General features: G+C 39.4%; 3 protein-coding genes and 1 non-coding gene across 5 annotated transcripts; 3 read left to right on the top strand and 1 right to left on the bottom strand.

Annotated features, from left to right (window-relative positions):
- Nucleotides 1-1,713: 1,713 nt before the first annotated feature.
- dnajc5aa (DnaJ (Hsp40) homolog, subfamily C, member 5aa) lies at nt 1,714-7,395 on the top strand. 2 transcript variants are annotated; one of them, XM_058644050.1, is made up of 5 exons: nt 1,714-1,883; nt 2,716-2,839; nt 2,928-3,141; nt 3,243-3,414; nt 5,026-7,395. In XM_058644050.1, the coding sequence occupies exons 2-5, from the start codon at nt 2,730-2,732 to the stop codon at nt 5,127-5,129; spliced, it is 600 nt and encodes a 199-aa protein (XP_058500033.1). In that variant the 5' UTR covers nt 1,714-1,883; nt 2,716-2,729; the 3' UTR covers nt 5,130-7,395. The 2 variants fall into 2 exon arrangements, with proteins under 2 accessions (XP_058500033.1, XP_058500032.1); XM_058644049.1 differs by having other exon boundaries at nt 1,716-1,883; nt 2,720-2,839.
- A 2,108-nt stretch (nt 7,396-9,503) lies between these two features.
- Nucleotides 9,504-14,601, top strand: LOC131468713 (tumor protein D54-like). Its single transcript, XM_058643238.1, has 9 exons — nt 9,504-9,628; nt 11,138-11,262; nt 11,359-11,507; nt 11,760-11,807; nt 12,338-12,439; nt 13,715-13,741; nt 14,057-14,092; nt 14,215-14,263; nt 14,351-14,601. The coding sequence occupies exons 1-9, from the start codon at nt 9,616-9,618 to the stop codon at nt 14,414-14,416; spliced, it is 615 nt and encodes a 204-aa protein (XP_058499221.1). The 5' UTR covers nt 9,504-9,615; the 3' UTR covers nt 14,417-14,601.
- Nucleotides 14,602-14,848: 247 nt separating this feature from the next.
- trnae-cuc (transfer RNA glutamic acid (anticodon CUC)) lies at nt 14,849-14,920 on the bottom strand. The gene has a single exon. It is a non-coding gene; the product is annotated as a tRNA-Glu (tRNA).
- Nucleotides 14,921-15,612: 692 nt separating this feature from the next.
- On the top strand, nt 15,613-17,916 carry LOC131468643 (pancreatic progenitor cell differentiation and proliferation factor A-like). The gene is made up of 5 exons (XM_058643133.1): nt 15,613-15,770; nt 16,996-17,085; nt 17,178-17,255; nt 17,361-17,427; nt 17,523-17,916. Exons 2-5 carry the CDS (start codon nt 17,031-17,033, stop codon nt 17,713-17,715), a joined length of 393 nt encoding a protein of 130 aa, XP_058499116.1. The 5' UTR covers nt 15,613-15,770; nt 16,996-17,030; the 3' UTR covers nt 17,716-17,916.
- The last annotated feature ends 3,967 nt before the right edge of the window (nt 17,917-21,883 follow it).

Raw genomic sequence — 21,883 nt, 5'->3', positions numbered from 1 at the left:
TTTTACATTGATAAATGTAAGGTGTTAAAAATTAAACACCTTGCACCCTTAATAATGAGGTGTTCTACATAAAACAGTATTTGCCTCTAGAAAAGCTGTGAAAACATTAGAGGTGTGCTCCAAATGTAATGGAAAAATGGAAAAACATATTTTGTTTGTTTATTTTATGTCCCACTGTTAACTCTGGCTCACTTTTATTGGCTTAATTATGTTTTAAATATTCTATTTGTATACATGTGTTCTTTTATTTTGCTCCTTAGTTCTATCATTGTCTTTGTTGTCCACTTGTTCATTTCACACATGTGCACTTTTCTGTCACACTGTATAATTCTTTAATCTTTATTCTTTAATATTATTATCTCACAACTCATCCACTGTATAAGCACATTCAATAAAAAAAATAAACCGAATTTGAACATTTGTTTAAATATATACAATACATGCTCACGTTGAGTGTTATATGTTACATACATGTTGTACAACCCCTGCCTGCACGTTCTTACTAATACTGCACACATATCAATTGATCTTTCATTCAGTTAAGGTAGTTTTACAGAAAAATAATGTCTTCACCAAAGCATTTCATGGTTCCAAATTACATATAATCTTTTACCTTTCATATTACATTTCAACATACAATATTTATTCATATTAAATACTACTTGTAGGCAAATTTGATGCAGATCAAAGCCCCTCATCGCAGATCAAAGTCCTTGTTTTTATAAAAAAATATATATATATGGTTGTTTGTCTGTACTGTATGTGGCCGTGGGGTGGACAGGCAATCCTGTCCACGGTGTACCCATGTCATCTGGGAGTAGCACCACAGACTATTATGTGGAGGATAAAGCAGAGTAGAAGATGAATGAATGTCCCTGTATATTCTACATACATGGTCATGGTCTGTATGAAATGCCATAAAATGTCATAAAATATTGAAAAATTATGATATTCTAAAATGTCTTGTCCACAAATCTTTCTGTATTTTATTGCTTGAAGCTTCCTGCCTGTTAACCTTAGTTACAATTCCATTCAGTAGCAGCCAGAATGGACAAACTGAGGGTTCATTTTGAAGCAGAGTGACATTTTTCAGCCCTGACAGGCTTAGGAAAGAGGAGGAATCAAAGGCCACTGTAGTTCCCTGAAATGCTTGGGAAAGGGAAGGAGTCAAAGGCCACTGTAGTTCCCTGACATGCTTGGGAAAGGGGAGGAGTCAAAGGCCACCATAGTTCCCTGACTTGCTTGAGAAGTGGGAGGAGTCAAAGGCCATTGTAGTTCCCTGAAGTGCTTGGAAAGGGGAAGAGTCAAAGGTCAATGTAGTTCCCTAACATGTTTGGGAAAGGGTATGAGTCAAAGGCAACACATAGTTCCCTGACGTGCTAGGGAAAGGGGAGTGGTCAAAGGCCGACATTGTTTCCTGACCTGGGAATGGGGAGTGAGCAGAAGAGTCCGTCATTTCTTACAATCTGAATAAAAAATTAAAAAGTTTTTTCTTGAAAATTAATAACAAAAACAACAACAATAATAATAATAATAATAATAAAAATAAACAGGTCTTTTTAATAAAGACATATTGGATGTTATTTTATCTGATTTAAAAGGTGAATTCTTATTGGGTTTAAGATCTTCAGCATCCTCTCTCTTCATCATCATTTCGGTCCGTTCGTGCACGCGCACGTTGGGTCGCCGTGGGGGTTGGGTTGGGGGGCGGAGTCGGTGCACTGCTGCAGCTGTCCATGGTTGTGTAGTGGAAGAGGCAGAGAGAGGGTTACGGGTACGTTCGGGATGCGCTCATAGTCACGCTATACACTGACTGCAAATATTACAACCCGCCACCGGAGTCCTTCGTTCGTTTCACAGCAGTACGAAGGAGCGACTGACAGGTGAGCATTCATGTTTCACGCTTTCACTCCTCCTCGACACTGACCCTGAGCTTTGAAGATCGAGCGCTGACGATCCATCGGTGTGTTGCATCAAGAACAGGCCAGGAAGCAAACCAACATGGATGCTGTGCGCTATAGAGCCGCGCTCCTGCTGCTCCTCCTCCTCCTCCTGCTGCTGCTGCTGCTGATGATGATGTTTGAACACAGATTATGCTTCTAGCGTCGTCTAATCTCTCATGAAGTCATTTTATAAAGGAATGCGGTTTGTAACACGCAGTATTTAGAGCGGGCAGTTTAATACGCTTTACTTCACACAGCAGTGGCCATTCATTTGTGTCAGGATGATGATGATGATGACACCCATTTGGATTCTCAGGAATATGGCTTCATTTGTTCCTCTTTTTTTTTTTTGTTAAAATTGCAGCATCAATGCAATAAACCTCCTGACTGTAAGGATGTCAGTGACTGATTTACCTACAGCAGCAGAGGCAGCCTGAGCTCCTGCCAATATACAGTCACACTTACTGTAGAATCATGCATGACAATGTATATCATTTGTTCTGAGAAAAAAAGATTCCTGCAAAAAAAAGTAAATCCTGCATTTAGACGCCTCATGTCGTCGTTGACTTATCTTTACGTTTCACACAGAGCTGGGTGTTTCCTTCCGTGTGTACAGGCACATGACAGCTGTGTGTCACAGAAACAGCATTGGACCAGCTGTTGCCTGCAGTCGGGAGGATTCAATCACACAGGCTTCGCTGTCATTGAAGGCCTGCTATTTCATTGAGGTTACATTGTGTAACATGACATGTGTTTCTCTGTTTCTGTGGAGGAAGATAAGGCACCATGGCTGAGCACCAGAGGCAGCGCAGTCTGTCCACCGCTGGTGAGTCCCTTTACCTCGTGTTGGGAGTTGAGAAGGTGGCCACAACGGATGACATCAAGAGATCTTACAGGTGAGGCGTCGCTCCGTCATGAAATCGAGATGAATGTTCTCCTTTTCTCTTCTGATTTGTCTTTTCTTCTTCTTTTTTTGCCACACAGGAAGCTGGCATTGAAGTTCCACCCTGACAAGAATCCTGACAATCCAGAAGCGGTGGATAAATTCAAGGAGATTAACAATGCCCACGCCATTCTGAATGACCCCACAAAGCGAAATATTTACGATAAATATGGCTCTCTGGGGCTGTACGTTGCCGAGCAGTTTGGAGAAGAGAATGTGAACACTTACTTTGTCCTCTCAAGCTGGTGGGCAAAGGTAAGAGTGGGGGAAAGATCTGAGTTTTCTTATTTATACATATATTTACTCACCTGTGTCTCTTCATCCATGCTTGCGCCCGTGTATTTGCTTTCCTGCAGGCTCTGTTTGTATTCTGTGGCCTGGCTACTGGCTGCTACTTCTGTTGCTGCCTGTGCTGCTGCTGTAACTGCTGCTGTGGAAAGTGTAAACCCCGGCCTCGGGAGGGACAGGACCAGGAGTTTTACGTGTCCCCCGAGGACCTGGAGGCTCAGCTGCAGTCTGATGAGCGAGGTAAGACTCCTATCAACCACCACATCCCATTTCTGAATTTGTTTCATTTTAAATTAATAGAACAGGCAGTGCCACACAGTTGGTGTAGTGGTTAAGCGCTCTTGGCTTTGCAGCAAAGGGCCTTTCTGCATAGACTTTGCATGTTCTCCCTGTGTGTGCGTGGCTTTTCTCCAGGTTCTCCGGTTTCCTCCCATAGTCCAAAAACATGCAGATTTGGGGATTAGGCAAATTGGACTCTCTAAATTGACCGTAGGTGTGAGTGTGAGAGTGGATGGTTGTTGTCTCTATGTGGCCCTGTAAAGGACTGGCGGCCTGCCCAGGGTATCCCCCGCCTTTCGTCCTATGTCAGCTAAGATTGGCACCAGCGCCCCCTGAGACCCTCATATGGAGGATAAAGCGAAAGATGAAGAATGAATGAATGAATTCATAGAAGAAGGGACCACCAAATGTTAACCCTCACCAGTAGACATTAGGTACATGGGTTAAATATTGGCCCTGGACTATTTCTTTTGATATTACTAACACTATGATCTCTGTTTTTAGGAGATCAGTGATTATTGCTTTTTAACTTTGCTAATTTATGTATGCAATAATTTCACAATTATTCTAAGTTAGTGATCAATTTACTAGGGATGGCCATTTCAAGCAAAAATGTTATTTGAACATTCTATGGTACTTTTCATCGAACATTCAAATGCCCCCGCTGTCGGTCATGGAGCAAAAGAGATAAATTGATCATCTCTCCTCCATGTGTTTTTTAGAAATGAGTGAATAATAAAAATGCAACATGATACTTTACTGTGAAGTAAAGGGTAGGATACCTCATTGGGGGTGGAGTGGCTGTGTGCAAAAGACATCATGGTCGCAAGTTCAACTCAATTCCCTTGTAAGTCTCTTTGGATGAAAGCGTCTGCTAAATGACATGTAATGTAATACGATATATGATACATGGTCCACAATACCAATAGGCTATTATTCACTTCCACCCAAGTTTCCCTCATTCATTTGAGCAGCTCCACCACCAGGAGATATCGAGTAGCAATGCCCGGCGAGTGAAACTGGCAGAGACTGTTTGGTTTGTAAATTAAAATCGTATTGATTATCGTATTGCACAAGGAAGGACGACGATATATATCACAAAATCGATAATTTGACCCACACGCCTGAGTGCAGTGAGATCTTTCAGATCCAGCAGTGTGTGCTTTCCTTAAACTAAATTCACTGCAGTCTTTATGAGGCGTTACAGCTCCAGCCAAACCTTCATGACAGACTTTAAATTACTCACAGGGCCAAATGTCAAATGGAGGACGATAAGCTTTTTCCCAGATTAACTGTCTCCAAGGAAACTAATGTTACTCTCATAAAGCTAATTGTGTTTGGCCTGATGTGTTGCTATGCTAACCACGACAAATCCTCTTTTCTCAGCTTTGCTTCAGACAAGTGCACAATTCCTATAATCCACGATAGCAATGTGTTGGGTTTTTTTGTTTTACGACAAATTTCTACCCTTTATGACAAACAAATTTGAACCTCTGTCTGTTGCAACCCAGTTCCAAGGGACAAGAGAAAATAGGATTGGGCCTTAAAATGTTGTTTTGCTTTGTCAAACAGAGGCTGGTGGTGACCCCATTGTGCTGCAACCGTCAGCAACAGAGACGACCCAGTTAACATCGGATGGGCACTACTCCTACCACACTGACACCGGCTTCAACTAAGCGTCTGTCCTCATCAGTCCTGGCCTGTGGTCCTGCCTGCTTTCCCTGCTCCACCACAGTGAGACAAAAGAAAGGGGCAAATCCATCTTTCCACTTCAGAAAAAGGAGCCATGTAGAGGAGAGGGACTAATAAGCATGGCCCATGAAAGGAACTAATGAAGTCACATCCCTTACACTCCTCCCTGATTAGTCCCCTTAACTTATTTATCCCCCCTCTCCCCCCTGCGCGCTATGATAAGAATAAAGAAACAACCAAATTGTTTCTTTTATAATTTCTTCTTTTGTATTTCTTGGCCTTGAACCACACAGGTCACCCGCCCCACTTTCTCTCTCTCTCTCTCTCCCATACCTTGCATCACGGTGTAGCATGCACTGTTTGTAAAACATGGTCTCCAAATGTCCATTCATCGTTTGCGACAGTTTTACTTTGCAAAGCTCATAACGTAGGTTCGTACATAATGTGCAATATGTTCATGTGAGTACAGATCACGTGGAGGAGGCAGTAACGTTTATGTGATGTTTTACAGTAAAAGGAAAGGAGAGCCATGGTTCAGGGAGCTGCTGGTCGAAGTGACGTGTTTGTTGTTGGGTTAAGTGGTGTCGTCAGAAACAGAGTTGTCATATATTATTACAAATCTTCATCTCTGATTTACAGTGAGTGATGTTGTCCTTAAAATGAGTATGCTTCCTGCCATCGTCAGAATCCCCAGTTTGTCTTTGTTTATTCTTCGTTTGCTTCTCCCTTCTCTTGTGAACTGTGAGGTTTTTAAGGCACAGAGCTTTATTTGCGGACATTATTAGTGTTGCTGACAGAGCACTTATACTTTTATTATTCATCAGTATTGGTGTCTCTATCACAGGCCACACAGCTTTATCTCCGCCCGTCCTTGCAGGATATTTATATCATTAAACTTTTCTATTGATTCATAATTAATTTATTGTTTCATATTAATTGTTATATCATTCATTACGTGTGATTTGCAAATGTTGCCATTGGATTCATAATTTATGAGCTTTTAAATGCATCTCATACAAAATATTGACAATGGACATTTTAATTTATTTATTTTTTCTCAGTTGTTGGAATCATATGCTGAGCTGGTACTGCCTTTTCTTTTTACGTCATTTTTTTTTGTTTCTAATAATGGCAACACTGTTTTTGGAGACGTTACAATTCACTGAGACGGATTGACATTCATTTCATCTAATCATTTGCAATTATTGTATTTACTCAGATTTTAGGAGCCTACGTTAATCCAGCTGATTGATCAGAGCTGTTAAAAGTCAGAAGTAACAGATCTGTGTCAGCAGCAGACCTGCATTAGTGAGGGTGATGTGGTTTTACTCGGAGCTGTCGGGAAAATATTATATACGTAGTAAATGTGATGATGTGTGAGGGGAGGGAAAAAAAAGATGATGCAGAGTTATTTTGAGAAATAAAGACTATAGAATATTCATATTGGGATATTTTGGGTGGGGAGAAATATTCATGTGTTCTGAACTTAAGTCCGACGACTGACATTTTGTCCGATGCTGTGATTTTTTTCTTTTACCCACGCTGAGTAAGAACCTGTGAGCCAGTGCTTTCAGCAGCTCTGAGTAATACCACTGTTTCATACTATAGTACAGTACATTTGCAACTTTCCCCAAATTTCCATTAGCATCTTTTGTCAGTGTCATCACTGCTAACAATGTGTTTCAATGGTTTACAGTTGGTGAGGTCCAGTTACCCACCCCCACCCACTATTAACAGTATGGATGTTGACCTCTGTGACCCTTGTATGATGTTTCGTGTAACCCTTGATGAAACATAGATGTTCCCGTCATGGCTTTTTCATTGAAATACTGAAAAATGCTCCTGTACATGTTTGAAGTTGAATGCACTGTGTGTTTAAAAAAAAAAAGAAGAAAATTAATATGGATCAACGATCAGGAAATGACTCCATAAAAAGACAAGATAGTATAAAGTGTAATTATAGTGAAATGGTTATATAATGCATCGATTTGGATTTCATTCTTTTCATACTTTTCATGTCTCAAATAATGATTGGCTTTAATTTTTACTGGTATGGTGTTGTAAAGTAACCATTACATTTTTGCAAGGGATGGTTCAATGGTTGAGGTCGCTCGTACAGTACGTCCATTTGGCCCATATAAAGTATAAACCTTAACGTTTATGTTGTAGCATGGTAACTGTGTGTCTGGAAGAAAACAAGTGGATCATTGATCTGATTTGCTGTTGTTGAATAAATGTTCATGAACATTTTGACTCGTGCCGTGTTTGCACGTCACACCACATGACCTACATGACCCTTGACCACAGTCTGTGTGGTTTAAGGCTCCAATCTCACTCACTACATTTAGTGGGATAAATGTTAATATTTTTGAACACAAAATGCACTGAAGGCTACTCTTAGGTATTAGCATCAAATAAATTAAAATTATCGGGAGTGCTTCGGCCGATAACCAATACCGATATATATACAGTAAAAAAAATCCCTGTGTTTAACTGCAGAGGTCATTTAGTCTCTTCTGAAGTGAAATTAACATAATTTTTTGCCTACTCATGTTGCAGCAGTTGTAGATACAAAATATATAAATATAAAAAAATAATAGTTGTAGTGATCGCCAGCATAGAAGTCAAGGAGGTAGCAGCTTACTAAGCCTAATGTTGTAGTCATTAGTCATGTCGACAGATCTTATACAATACATTTTAAAGCCAATAATCTGCCAATACTGATATTGTGTCGGTAATATCGTGCATCCCTATCAGTCAGTACCGGTATCAGTCCGATACTGTCAAAATACAGTCCAAAAATCCTATAAATATATACTTACTTACATTATGTTGCTGAGTATCTAAAGTAACAATAACAAATAAGGATAATTGATGTTAAACATGCGTTAGTTGCATTATTCCGCACTGCACAGTAACTAACTAGTAGCTAAGATTTCATATAAATATAAGAAAATATAAAAAGAATGTACTTAATTAAGTTTTGAAGTAAATGCCCTGAAAAATATAGGGCATTTAAATATTTCTTTTAAATTCATTATTACAATATTCAGCACTGCATGGTTTATACTATTGGTATAATATACAGTTTAGATATAGAGCAATGAACATAAACACTGTAAATCCCCACACTAAATTGCTTTGTTTGTTTTGCTTTGGAGTTTAAATGCTTCACCTGGAGACGGAACATCAGGTGTCACTTCCTGTGTTGCCAGTAGATGGAGACAAATTATTTATTTTACCAACTTATTGTAGGGCAGCAATTATTCAGCAGTTCCAAGTTAAAAGGAGAAATTGATTCAGGGATCATTCACATACAGTGTCTAAATTTGCATGAAAAATGTGGGAAAGAAGTCAGAGTGTTTTTTAACCGAGACGTTAGAGCAGGAGTCTCAAATGGCCAAAAACTAGCGTGCTCTCCCAGCTCCACAGCTTCAACTAAACTCTCTTTAACATGATATCGCAATAAAAATAAGAGTCATGATAGATATTTCACAGAATTTCAAAAATAAAAGTGTCTGTACATGTATAGTTCACAATTAAAATGTATCAATGATGCAAAATTAAACTAAAAAAAGCCACAAAGAAATAACTTGACATGGCAGGCCAAATGAAATTGATTGGACGGCCTCATGTGGTCTGTGGGCCGCGGGTTTGAGGCCTCTGCATCAGTGAGAGTCTCCCTCCTGTCATGTCCATTGTTACTAAGCAACCAAAACATGTGCGCTGCAGAGACGAGCAGCCTCACTGAATTAATTGACACTATAGATTTAGAAAAATTATCTAAACAAAGACAATGGATCAGCAGCACATTTCCATCTATATCTCTTTAACATCAACACATTCAAATGTGTGGACAGTAAGAAAGAAAAGAAAGAAAGAAAGAAAGAAAGAACTTGCCATGCCTCCTGCATTTTCTCCAACAGCTGATCCAGGAGCTTCTTCTGGATGATGGAGGTTCCATGTTCAGTTCAGAGTGAACAATGAGCAGTTGTATCTGCTTCTGTAGCCTGAGGATCAAGCACATTTGGGGAACTGTCACAATCGTGTTGTGTTGAATTTGACTTGAGCAGATTTAAGCTTAATTTCCACCAGTTAAATTAGAAAAACATTAAAGACACAAAAATGAACTCCATACCTGATTTCTCTTAAAACGCCCCTGGTTAAAACGTGCCTGTGTTTCCTGGTTATGGTTAGTGGAAATCTGTTAGGTTAGGGTTTAGGTTAATCATGAACTAGTTAAAGTTTTAGTGAAGCAGTCCACCATCATGAAGAGTGAAGTGTCCCAACAAGGAAAGCTAACAGTGCTAGCTGTGCTAGCTGCGCGTGTGTGTGTACGTGTAAACATGAGTTCCAATAATCGCCTCTGTGATCCTGTGTGTGTGTGTGTGTGTGTGTGCCTCTTTACTCAGCTGAGTACAGCTGAGTGTATGGAGATACACACGGTATAAACCCTCCAGAGCGGCAGCGATGAAGCGACAAGGTAACACCGTCACCTCACGTTTGTCTGTGTGGAACCGTAAAGTTTTACTGTGGTTAGCTTAAACCTGCTGTAGCTAACGCTAACTCAGTGTGCAACACGTTAGCTGAAAGTCTGCTAGTGACGTTCAGCACCGCGGACAGCTCCATGTCTATAAGAATTATAAACTGTATTTATTATTAGTGTTTAACTTTGACTTCTCCTGTATCACATGTATAGTTAGTATATAATTCAGTGTAAAACTGAAGTAAAACATTAGTACTGACGAGGACAATAAAGACATTATTTGTTTATTGGCTCATGTGCACAACTTTTAACTCATCAACAATGGTATAGAAGTATATTTTTCTGAATTATTCAAGTACTTTTTTGTGTGTGCAACTGATCGCTGTTACATTTATTTTATTTGTATTTAGTAGATCTAACCATTGTGATTTGGTAGCATGTTTCCTGTTTTTCCACTTCAGCAGTATTGTTTTCTATGGCGATAGTTAGGGCCACGAGTAACAGTATTGTGATTTGTTTTTTGTTTTGAGGAAGCAGATTTAAGGTCAGTGCTAACAGATGAATATACAGTATTGTATACATGTTTCTATCATATTGTTGTTCATAATGTGTTTATACACCAGCCACTTTATTAGGCACACAGAGCACCTGTCAAAGTGTCAGGTAGTAATGGAACAATAGAGGACATTATCGCTCGTCGTGATTAAAAACCACTTACAATAAGCTGTAAGTTAATTGTGGTGAATTTCTATTATCGTGATAGTCATAATCATATTTTTATTTTTGTCATGTGCCACAATGTCCTATCTGTGATGTGTCTGGAAAAAATATGTGTAGAAACCTTCTTTTTTTCAGTCATCACAATAATATCGTGAATCACAATTATTCTGGTCAGGACAATCGTGGTGGGAAATGTTTATATTGTCCAGTGCTTAGTGTCAGGTTTGACCTTTAGCTGTACCCCATCTGTGTCAAGATACAAGGTTTTCTTCATTCAGACAGAATTTTTGTGTAACCAAGTGGTTCTTTTCGAGTTAATATCATTTGAAACCATTTTACTCTGACCATCAATTGTTCATGTTTTTGCAGAGAGAACTACTGCTGACTGGATATTTGCTCTGTTTTGGGCCATTCTCTCTAAACCCAAGAGATGGTTGTGCACGATAAATAAATTCTAGTAGATCAACAGTTTCTGATACACTGAGACCAGCCTGTCTGGCACCAACAACCATGCCATGTTCAAACTTTTCTTCCTTATTCTGATGCTTGGTTTAAACTTCATGTCATGAGTAGATAGAGAGATTTAGATTTAAATAGTTGAACAGGCGTACCTAATAAAGTGGCTGGTGACTGTACTCATGCCCACAGGAGGATGCAAAGGAGTTAAAACACTCACTTACAACTACTCTATTCGTCTGGTATATACAGTATAATTCATCTGGTTATCATACTGGTTACATGTGTGTTAAGTAAAGTCTTTTTTTTTATTTCTCTCATTTTTCCAAGGCTTTGGTGCAGCTGCACCATCCATGAACTTTTCAACAAGGATCACAGAAACCTCCACCAATGGGTATTCACCCTCGGAACTAACAGATTATGACGTAGACAGTCTACAGTTTGAACTGGCAAAGGTAATTCTTTTGGGAATTATTCATTATAGTGTCTTGTTATTATTATTGTTGTTGTCCCTCCTCTGATTAAAGTCTCATATTTCTCCGCTCACACAGACGGAGGATGAAATTCAGACCTTGCGGCAGGTGCTTGTGGACAAAGAAAAATCAGCAGCAGACATCCGGAGACAGCTGGGTATGAGTCCTCTGAGCAACGTCAAACAGAACCTGTCCAAAGGCTGGCATGAAGTCCAGACCTCGGCTCCGTGAGTGCACTCGTATCCACGTAAACACACGTAAACACAGCAGTATCGCTGCCTGATGCTTAAATACAACCCATCCACTCGATCCTACCTGAAGTAAGACATTTAACTCCTACACTAGCACAACGTTCGGCACACATTGTCTCAGTGTGACATGGTAACATAACCAAGAAAAGCACTCTAATAATGACTGCTCCCTCTCTTAAGCCGTGGTAATGCTCTGCTCACTGCGACACGCTTGTTTCTTTTTTTCAGGTTTCTCACAGCCTCAGCCACTTTGGAGGATGTGCGTCACTCCAATGTGTGAGTGTCACTTATTATTTGATCACTAAATTAACCATCAACTATTGTGAGAATCGATTAATCAGATAGTTTACTGACTTTTCAGCTTCTATTTTCCGGTTTCCATATCACAAATAAATCATTGAAAGTGAATAATTTAATTTCAGAATGTCGTGATTTTGAGGTTTGGAGAAACACCGATCAACATTTTGTAATTTTTTTCAATCGATTATAAAAAATAATTGCTAGTTGCAGCCGTACTTTTTATTTATTTTTTTTTTTAGTGCAGGGGTTTTCCAACCTTTTGTGCTTGTGTGCTAAAGAAAGGATCTATTCTAAGAAACAAGTGATGGGATTTTCCAGGTCATATGGGATCGGTACCCTGTTAATAGCTTTACAGCCTGACTAAGTACAAGGAGCAGTAGAATTAACAGGACTAACGTGGAGCCACTGACGTATATGAGCTTGGTGAGAACTGTTTCGTACCTGTGTGAGTTGACAGTATTGTGACTGAGATCCTGGCTTTAACATGTTCTTTTTTACTTAATCAGGTATGTAAGAACACGGGACGGTCTCTCTCATGCTGGCCAGGTGACATCTTCTGCGCTGTCCAACATGGGTGTGGTCATCGCCAGGAGATTAGCAGATATGAGGTAACCCCTGATCTACATAAAATCCTCCCTCCTCATGTTCAAATGCAAAACAAGAACACTACATTTCCTTTTTTATGTTGCCTTTAGAGCGGGGATCTGTTAAGAGCCACAAAAAACAGTTAATCTCAGAAATATGCAAATGTAGGCAGCAAGGCACACCAACTTTAATCTGATCATCTACTTCACAAGAAGCATCACATTTCTGCTTTGCATAGTTAATGTGTGCACAAGAATATTCGTTTTCTCCAAATGAATCTGATCAATTTATAGATAAGCAAAAAGGTTTGGTACCAACATCTACTTCATATCCGATATCAATTTTAATTTGTTATAAGCTTGATGTGTAAAGGAGTTGGAAGCTGTTTCAGGGAAACCAGCACTCCCTCGTTAATATGCAAATGTGTGCAACAGGAATCTAATCAGATTATCTGACACACGTGTAGTGCCTTTGGTGGATACGAGTGTGTGTTGTTATTGTATTCACGGGGACACAGACAACAGCAAAACAGCATAAAGTATCGCAACAAACACAGTGTTTCTATGTAGGGACTCACTTTTGAAAGGCGGCAAACTGGCGTACTTTACAGCCATATCTGTAATACGTAAAACAGTAGTTCTCAAAGATTTTATACCAAGTACCTGAAAAAAATATTAAGATCTTGATATAACACCATTATCACCAACATTAAAATACAGTGGACTTTAGATTTATTCCCAATAAGATCATTTGCTCTCTCATCCCCCTCCTCTTCCTCACATATATTTCACACACTGCTATAGTGAAATTAGATTAAGATGCAGCGAAAGATAAGGTTTATAGATTATTATTTAATTTAGTATTATCTTTTTGTTATTTGTTTGATTTTCTACACACTCAGTGTCAAAATTCCTCCTCAATTCCACTCTGATCACATACCCTGGTATATGCAGTAGAACAGTATTTCTGATTTTCCTCCAAGTGCCACCAGAGGAAGCTTGCGTACCACCACCGCCATAGTTTGAAAACTATGGACCTAATATGATTTTGAATTGGTAAACAAATAATTTTTTAATGATGCTCAAATATTGACCCAAAGTGATACTCCAGTAACATGTTAAGTTCAAAGGCCTCTTTGCCTTAATCACGTAGCATCCTTAATCCAATCATGCCAGTGCATCTGCACATCAGCTGCTACATCTGTTGTTGTTGTTCTCATCCACGTGGAAACAGAGCAGACGCTAGTGTGATGTTATCTGTGTGTGTCTGATTTTATCTACATGCTGCGATCACTTCAGTGCTCTGCCTCTGCCCAGCCCAGCACGGTAAGAGAATCTATGTATCTACCTACCTACCTATCTACAAAGTACGTCATTTACAAATGTACGGTCTACTTGTAGCTTTACACAGTTGTACAATGTAGTTACTTAATGTACATAAATACAAATATTTCATACATGTAACAAACAAAACAAATGACTCAGTGCTAAACTACGTCCAGATCGCCTCTGAAAGCACTTCACACGGGACCAGATATGACTTAAGGACTCTGATGAACATCTCAGTATTATTAAGTAATGAAACAGTTGTTGTTTTGCGTGTGTGTGTTTTTCTTCTCTACATTCCTCTCTTTTACCCAGCACTCTGAGCCACACTATGAGTGTCCCGACCATGAGGTAAACAAACCCCCCATGACTGTGTCTCTCTCTGCTGTTATTTGTGTAAATGTTTCACTGAAGTCACATGTGGTCATTTATCTGGTGAATTCATTCTTTTTTTTTTTTTCATTTCTCTGCAGACACTCGTCTACTTTCAAGAGCTTTGAGGAAATGGTTGGCAACGTGAAGGTGAGTTCATCTTGACAACCAAGTACACACTACTTGCTCACTACTCTGTGTAACAGTGGCCACTGGTTTGATGTGTGAATCACACAGGATAAGGTGACGGGCGGTGGAGACACGTCTGGGTTTGAAAGAGGATCCTCACGCCACAGCACATGAGACTCTACACTACAACTAATTACTTTTTCATACCTTGTAAAGCTAACAATGTCCTTGTCTACCGGTATTTCTCACTGTCATTTAATACAGGAATTATGAATTGAACTAGAGAAACTATGACATTTGTAATTTATTTATTTCTCATTTATCTCTAACTTATGTCATTTCCATTCTCATTTTTTCGTGATTTTAGTCACGTAAATAAATACGATTTTTCTAGTTTGTTTGCTTGTTTATCTCTTCATTTTGTCAGTGTGTTTATAACCACTGTCAGTGGCAGCCATTTTTGGTGTTTTAGCCGTTAGCTGGCGCTAGGACCAGTGAAATGTTTCAAATGTTTAACGGGAAAAAAATGTACCAATGTCAAAAGCAACATTGTTCAACGTATCACTTGGTTGAAACAAACTTGAGAGGAAGCAGGAAAAACGTACGTTCCCTGACCGGGAATCGAACCCGGGCCGCGGCGGTGAGAGCGCCGAATCCTAACCACTAGACCACCAGGGACACTTGCGATGCTTTAGTAATCGTAGATTTTTATCAATATTAATACAATATCGCTGCTAATTATTTCTACAGACGATACAAAATATTATGCTGTTACTAACAAAAGTTTGATTTTAAACGACGCTGCATCCGCTTCTCGTAGCCTCAGTGACGTCACACATTCAGCGCAGAATTTCACGAGAACAAAGAGGCACAATAGCAGCAGCTTCTTGTCGTTGTTGTTGTTGTTCCTACTGTGTAAATACAGCAAAGAAACACAGTTATTCTACGTTCTTTTCCCAATGAGCTCTGATCTAAACAGTGTGGAAGTACAGTGGCTAACTGTGACACTACACCCCCACATATGAGGGGTGGAGGGGGTGAGAATATGGGTGAGAGGTGAACATGCTGTAAAATGTCGGTCACGAAGAATCCGACATTTCGAAACGCCTGTTAGCGCGTATGCACGCGTGTAAACAGTGTGTGAGTTACTCCCGTGCACGTGCTCGCGCCTCAGAAGGGTAGTTTTTTGAAAAGCTATCTATTCTAGGCGTCAACAACAAAATGTTCTTTTCCCGTCTGTTTCACGTTCACGTAACAGCACAACACGTTCCGTGTCCTCGACCTGAGATCGCTCGCCAAGCCAAGCCACAGTCCCCGCCCCACGCGACACCGGAGCACGCGCAGGGATCCCAAAATACTATATAAGATGCTGCACGCACGCCACTGAGCCAGCAGAAAAAGAAACAGCGAAAGACAGAGAGAAGTCCACAGGAAAAGACTTCACCCACTGATGAGCCCCTGAAGCAACACTTCTTCTTTTTATACGTGACACCACCTGCGCCTTAAAAACACCAGCCTCATCTAAAAGGTAAGTCACTCACAATCAAACACATGTCTGAACGTCAACTTTAGATAACAGTCAATAATCCAGTCCAGCTGGTTCAGGTGTGGATCATCCACACACACACACACACACACACACACACCCAACACAATGTTTACTTTCAAAGATTCAAGCCATTTTACCTGCACAGTCACTGTTACAGTTAGTGTGACTGCACAGGGGTTTGTATTGGCTCCTCTTGTCAAAAACTGGAGACAAAATATGTACACATAATAAAAACATCTACTTAAATAGTAAAGTACCACCTCGAAGCACTTAGGAGAGCATTATACAAGGTTAAATTAGTTTTGGATTTTTAGTTTTAGTTGTAATATGGAGTATTGGCCAGGTGCAAGATTCTAAAAGTATTGTGTCTCAAATAAAAAAGAGGAAATAAATACACTTCATAAGAACCCAAAAAGATTGTGTATGAAATTGATTTACAAAGACAAAAACTAAGCACATTTTAGCTGCAGTCGTTAGTTTTGTATACACACAATGCAGCTTCAGTTAGTTATGTTTTTTTACTCTAGTCTTTATTTTAATTTCAGTTAACTGTAATAACCTTGGTGTTCTATTGCCCGTTGTTGTTGATATAATGCACTTGATGAGGTTTTTATCATTTTTATCAGTTTTGTGTCTGTACATTTAGTTTGTTTTGGCTCTTGGGGTGCTTTTTTTTTTTAATCCTCTAAAACTATCTGCTCTTCTCCTCGGGTTAAGCTTTCACAGCCTCCAGCTGCTTCTCAGGCTCCAGGCTGGGAAAATAAAAACACGTTGTGGAATATAAAAGACTGCACAACGAAATATTATTCCTTTGGATCTGGGGTTTTAATAGAGTCTGGAATATGCTGGAGAGCACTTGCAGCATCTTGAGCCAAAGCAAGCCTTTGCAGGAACACTCACTCTTCAGCCATTGGCTGCTGCAGTCACGCAGGCAGCTCGAGCACAGGCCTGGAGCCGTGCATACGGACACGCTCCCTTTCACATGTGTTATTTGAGTCATGGGAAACGAGATTCTCTAAAGCAGCTGCTTTCCTGGCCTGCACTGAGGGAATTTAGCACAGGGGGCCAGAGTTTCCCTGAAAAGTCAGATATGCTGTTCTGTGAATGCTGCCAATGCAGGTGTTCTTTTCTCACCTCCTGTTCCTAAAGAACCCAGACTAAATGTCCAGACTAAAACCTGAACCATCTGTTTTCCTCCTCTCAGATTTCTACCGTCAAGCAGGTCAAAGTTCGGAGAAAATGGCAGCGATACCATCAAGTGGTTCCCTCATCGCCACGCACGATTATTACAGACGTGAGTCAGATGTGACCTGTTTGCGTTTACGCTGTCTTTTATTCTTTATTCTATGTTTATTTAATACTTAATCTGCTGTGTATTTGTTCCAGGGCGGCTCGGGTCCAACTCCAGCAACAGCTCGTGTGGTAGTTCTGATCACATGGGAGAGGTCATTCCACATCACCCAGGTATGTTCACAGGAAGACGCTTCATTTGAGAGTATAATAAAAATGTGGGGAAAAGTGAAACCACAATGCACAAAAAAATAATCTACAAAATGTGTTTTTCTTCAGGACTTCCACGGCAAGACTCCGGTCACTGGTGGACTTCTTTTTTCTTCGGGAAACACAATCAGCCCGAGTGAGTGTTGTGACGTGACGTGGACCAGTGTCTCCTTTCTTTTCTTCTTTTATTTTCAGTATTAATAATATTTCTTATTCCTCTCTGTGCTGCAGGAACAAAACCTACACAGTGGCCAATGGTCAGGTGACGTGCGTCGCCCGGGAAATGGTTTTGCAGAGACAAGTCAGTGAATCCAGTGATAACGGGATATTGGAACCAACGTCTCCTCCACCGACGTCCCCGCCGCCGACGTCTCCTCCAACAACGTCTCCTCCACCAATGTCCCCTCCACCGACGTCCTCCTAGAGTCCCTTTTTCCTTGTCCCGCCTCTTTCACCCTCATCTTGCCATCACATCCACATTATTTCTTTTTTAACTTTATTAAATCAAGTTTAAATAGTATGTTTATGTTTCGTTACGACCAAATAACTCAAGTGTGTAAAAAAGTGTTTTTTTCTCATGTATTCCTCTTATATATATTGACACAAATAAAAAAAAATGCTTGCAGTCTGTATTTCCATTGTCTTTCATCTGTTGTGATAACATGTGCACAGTCTTATTATGACTTATATCAGCTCTATGATATTATCTGGCAAGAGTAGTTACTACCAAATACAAATACAAAGATAGTTAGAGGAAATGTAAAAGTTGCTAGAAATATAAATAACAAAGTAAAGTACAGATACATGAATTTTGTACTTATGTTCAGTAACAAAGTATTTGTACTTTGTTAGATTACAGCACTGTTATCTGGTTTGTGTTTCGTGTAAAGAGCTGCTGTTTCACTGTTATATAACGGAACACACTGACAAAGCGCGTCCTAATCTCTTTAGCTTTGATGGGATTAGCAATGATTCATTCAGGTGTTAATACAGATACATAACATAATACCTCGCCTCATCATTGACTCATCAGTCTCTGGGCAAAAAATAGTCACATGAATTAAAAAGGTGAAGACAGCTCTGGAAGTAACACATGTTGCATCCCTAAATAGCTCAGACAATTTAATCACGTAAAACTAAAGTAGGTCAATTTATTTTTTATCATATTCTTTGAAAAATGTCACAAGAGAAGAGATTGTTGTGACAGTCAAAGAAACAAAGCTCCTAACACTCCTGTGAAACATGCAAATCAATTAATTAAATAAATTCAATTATGTGTATAAAAATCCAGTATACACAAGTCATCTAATGTTTAACATACAAACCATAAATAACAAAGAGTATGAATGTTTTACTCAAGTTCAATCAGGCTGATCTACTGCAACACATGCTCGGCCTCACACACATGTTGAAGTTTAAGTTCTGTACTTTACATCATCTTTCAAAATGAAAGAAAATGGCCAATTAATGAATGAATGAATGAATGAATGCAGAGTTCCCCTGAAAAGTCAGTCATGCTGTTCTACGAATGCTTCCCACTGCAGATGTTTTTTTCTCACCTCCTGTCCAAAAAAACAAATAATGAAAAGAAAACAGCATTATTTTTTTTTCAATTTTAAACCCAGACTAAAATCTCTACCATCTGTTTTCTTCAGATTGCATTTCTGTTGTTGAGTGGTCTAAGGTCAGAGAAAATGGCAATAATACATCAACTGTTTACTTCTATTTTCAATCAATAGATTTGATGTTTTATAACTTTAATGTTGCGGTGCCTTGAAATCTGTCTGGGTGGTTTTTAAAAGTGCTCTAGAAATATTGTATTTTTTAGGAGAGTTCATTTGTGTGGTGTCTATATGATATAATATAACATCATATAACATGATGTTATATTATATATTTGGCAAATAACAAAATGAAACCTTTTTATACCAAAAATTGAGTCGGCTCTAAGTCAGAAGTTAATAACATTCAAGCACGAAAACTATAATTTGACATCGTAATCAAGAAATAATAATGTGCTTGACTGTTTTTTTCTGGGGTTTTTGTATTTATATTTGAGCATTAAAAATATAATTTTTGGTTAAAGAGCTTCTACGTAGATATTGTATACGTGTACTATAAACTTCCTGGTCCCTTGAATAAACTTTTCCATGAAATGGCATGTAGAAAAAGGTTTTGCAATGTGCACACACGCTAAGAATAACCTGAACAAAGTCTGCTTCTGTCTCAGTTCCGTTCCTGATGAAGAAGTCAGTGGGACAAGAGTCAAACCCTCGTTTATCAGGGTCACGCATATATTAAAAGACCAAATTCATGACTCAAACTTTTCAAACCTTCAGGCCTCTCATAACCACCTGTCCAACCTGTCCTACATGTCCTCCAACGACCTATTCCTGGCATCGTATCACGGAGGCTCTCAGGTCTAAAAATGTCCCGTGATCCCAGGCCAAATTCCCCCCCCCCCCCGAGCATCCAATCATACAGATCCCCCCTTTTTAAATCAATGCAGAGGTCACACGGGGTGTATCTGTGCAGAGTTTGTACAACACGATAAAGGATGGATCCCCAAAAAGCAGCAACAGGCAACAAGGACAAACCAACAAAAACATGTTTGAATAATGCTGAATTAGAAACTATTCCACGGACAGGATGCAGGACACCAGATAAAAGTGTCTCATGCTGCTTTCAGGAGGTCAAGTGTTGACCTGGATTTTTTAAGGTCTATATTTGATCAGTAGCACAAGCAGAAAGCGTGAGCTCCACGTGGAACTGAGAATTTCCCTCTGCCAAAGTCCCAGTGTGACTAATCGCAAACAGGTCACAGGTGTTTGTTTGTTTCTTTTCATTTCATCAGATTTTTTTAAAAGAAAAGGAAAAGGAAAAACAGATTTAGATTCAGCGGGAGTGAAACTAAAGGTGGTTTTATAACATAGTTTAAGATCATTTTATTATATCAATGTGTCTCCATGAGGAGAAGAAGAGGCAGTGAGTGCAGATTAAGACGACACAAGCTTCTTTGTAACAGAGAGAGCAGGTGTTTGAGTGTCAGGATGAATTAGGATGTGAGTTTAAGTTCCCTCTTTAAACTTATTTTCTATTAGAGCACAGGTGCCAGACAGGGTTTGAGTGAGTGAGTTAGTTAGTTAGTTAGTTCGTTCAGGGTAAGGATTAGGATTAGGCCTGTAGTGAATATAGTTAAGTTTAGAGTATGTCTCCAGGAAATGAATGTAAGTCAATGCAATGTCCTCTGAAGTCATGGAAACCAGTGTGTGTGTGTTGCATGTCCATATGTGTGTGCAGCTTCTGTCCCCTGCACCTCACCTCACCTCAAAGGAGGACATTGTTTTTTTCTGTTTTCTGTATCTCTGCTGCCCTCTTGTGGTGACACAGTAAACACGTATGGAAACCACCTGACAGTAATGTTACAGCAAAACAGAAAATAGAAGAAGAAAGCACAAAGCAGGTGTGAGTTTGATAGCTCATCGCACTGTTTTTATTCGTTTACTGACATCTCAGGAGAAGAGGAGAGCTGTGTTACTCTGCTGTTGGTAAACCACTGGTGTGTGTGTGGATTTTTGTTTTTTTTTAAGTTTTTTGTCATAGCGTTGATGCGACACTGAGAAAGCGCTATTTCCAAACAAACACAAGTCCCTCAATGATATGTAGGAGGCAGAGACAATCTCACCTCGACTGTTTTGCATGAAACATACAAATGAAAACAGGTTCAACCTTTTTCTTTTGTCTTTTTGTAGTTTCACATATAATAATCATAATAATAATAATAATCATAATAATAATCATAATAATAAATATCCATACCTATAAACACTCCCAAAAAGAAAAAGAAAACAACAAAATATTAAGTCACACAGGTACTGGAAAAAGCTCCACTTTAAAATCACAATGATAAATGTACAAAACAATAGACATCTCATATAAATGTTAATGGTTTTTCCTTAGAGATTTAAATCTCATTTCAGAAGAAATCACTGGATAAAAACTAAACTTGGAGATTCAGTATTTCCTGAGGTTTATGGTTCCCCCTAAAAGGCCAGGAGAGGGGAATGGCTTTAATGTTACCAAGGAGATATTACAACAGGTCAAAGTGTACCTTTCAGGATACCTGTCAGGTTAAGGACAAGGAGTCTATCCCGACAACAAGGCTGGGATATTAAAAGATTATGAGCACTTCATGTAGCATAATAAATGTACCTACACCGCACCGCTCTCCATTTAGGCCACAATAGTATTTTAAAACAGCTGATTAAAGTCGTCTTGATCCTTAATAAATCGTTTCTGGTCCACTTTGAGAAGCTGCGACGCTCCCGTTTTTCTTAAGATTAAAATGCTGGAAGCAATCACAACAAAGAGCCGACCACAACCAGTTGTCACGGCACACTCCGTGACCGTGTGACCGCAGGGGGTCAAAGAGGTCACGCCTGCACTTGATGCAATGTAACAACAACAAAAACAACAACAACAAAACTAAAAATATCTGGGCAAATGTACATATATTAGGGGGGTAAAGAAAGAAAGAGTCTGAATAAGACGCCAAAAAAGGAAAGAAAAGTATTCTGAAAAACTGTACATGT

The sequence above is a fragment of the Solea solea genome, chromosome 11 (genome assembly GCF_958295425.1).
Source record: "Solea solea chromosome 11, fSolSol10.1, whole genome shotgun sequence".
Taxonomy (NCBI): domain Eukaryota; kingdom Metazoa; phylum Chordata; class Actinopteri; order Pleuronectiformes; family Soleidae; genus Solea; species Solea solea.
Note: the sequence above shows the minus strand (reverse complement) of the source record. Positions and strands in the feature narration are given on the sequence as shown.

What these genes read in the sequence shown, in the direction of transcription:
- dnajc5aa (XM_058644050.1), top strand. Translation starts at nt 2,730, where the DNA reads ATGGCTGAGCACCAGAGGCAGCGCAGTCTGTCCACCGCTGGTGAGTCC. An exon ending in GACATCAAGAGATCTTACAG is followed by an intron (nt 2,840 to 2,927) that starts GTGAGGCGTCGC and finishes TTTGCCACACAG; the next exon opens with GAAGCTGGCATTGAAGTTCC. An exon ending in GCTGCAGTCTGATGAGCGAG is followed by an intron (nt 3,415 to 5,025) that starts GTAAGACTCCTA and finishes TTTGTCAAACAG; the next exon opens with AGGCTGGTGGTGACCCCATT.
- LOC131468713 (XM_058643238.1), top strand. An exon ending in TACAGTTTGAACTGGCAAAG is followed by an intron (nt 11,263 to 11,358) that starts GTAATTCTTTTG and finishes CCGCTCACACAG; the next exon opens with ACGGAGGATGAAATTCAGAC. An exon ending in AAATGGTTGGCAACGTGAAG is followed by an intron (nt 14,264 to 14,350) that starts GTGAGTTCATCT and finishes TGAATCACACAG; the next exon opens with GATAAGGTGACGGGCGGTGG.
- LOC131468643 (XM_058643133.1), top strand. Translation starts at nt 17,031, where the DNA reads ATGGCAGCGATACCATCAAGTGGTTCCCTCATCGCCACGCACGATTAT. An exon ending in GGTCATTCCACATCACCCAG is followed by an intron (nt 17,256 to 17,360) that starts GTATGTTCACAG and finishes GTTTTTCTTCAG; the next exon opens with GACTTCCACGGCAAGACTCC. An exon ending in GGGAAACACAATCAGCCCGA is followed by an intron (nt 17,428 to 17,522) that starts GTGAGTGTTGTG and finishes TCTGTGCTGCAG; the next exon opens with GAACAAAACCTACACAGTGG.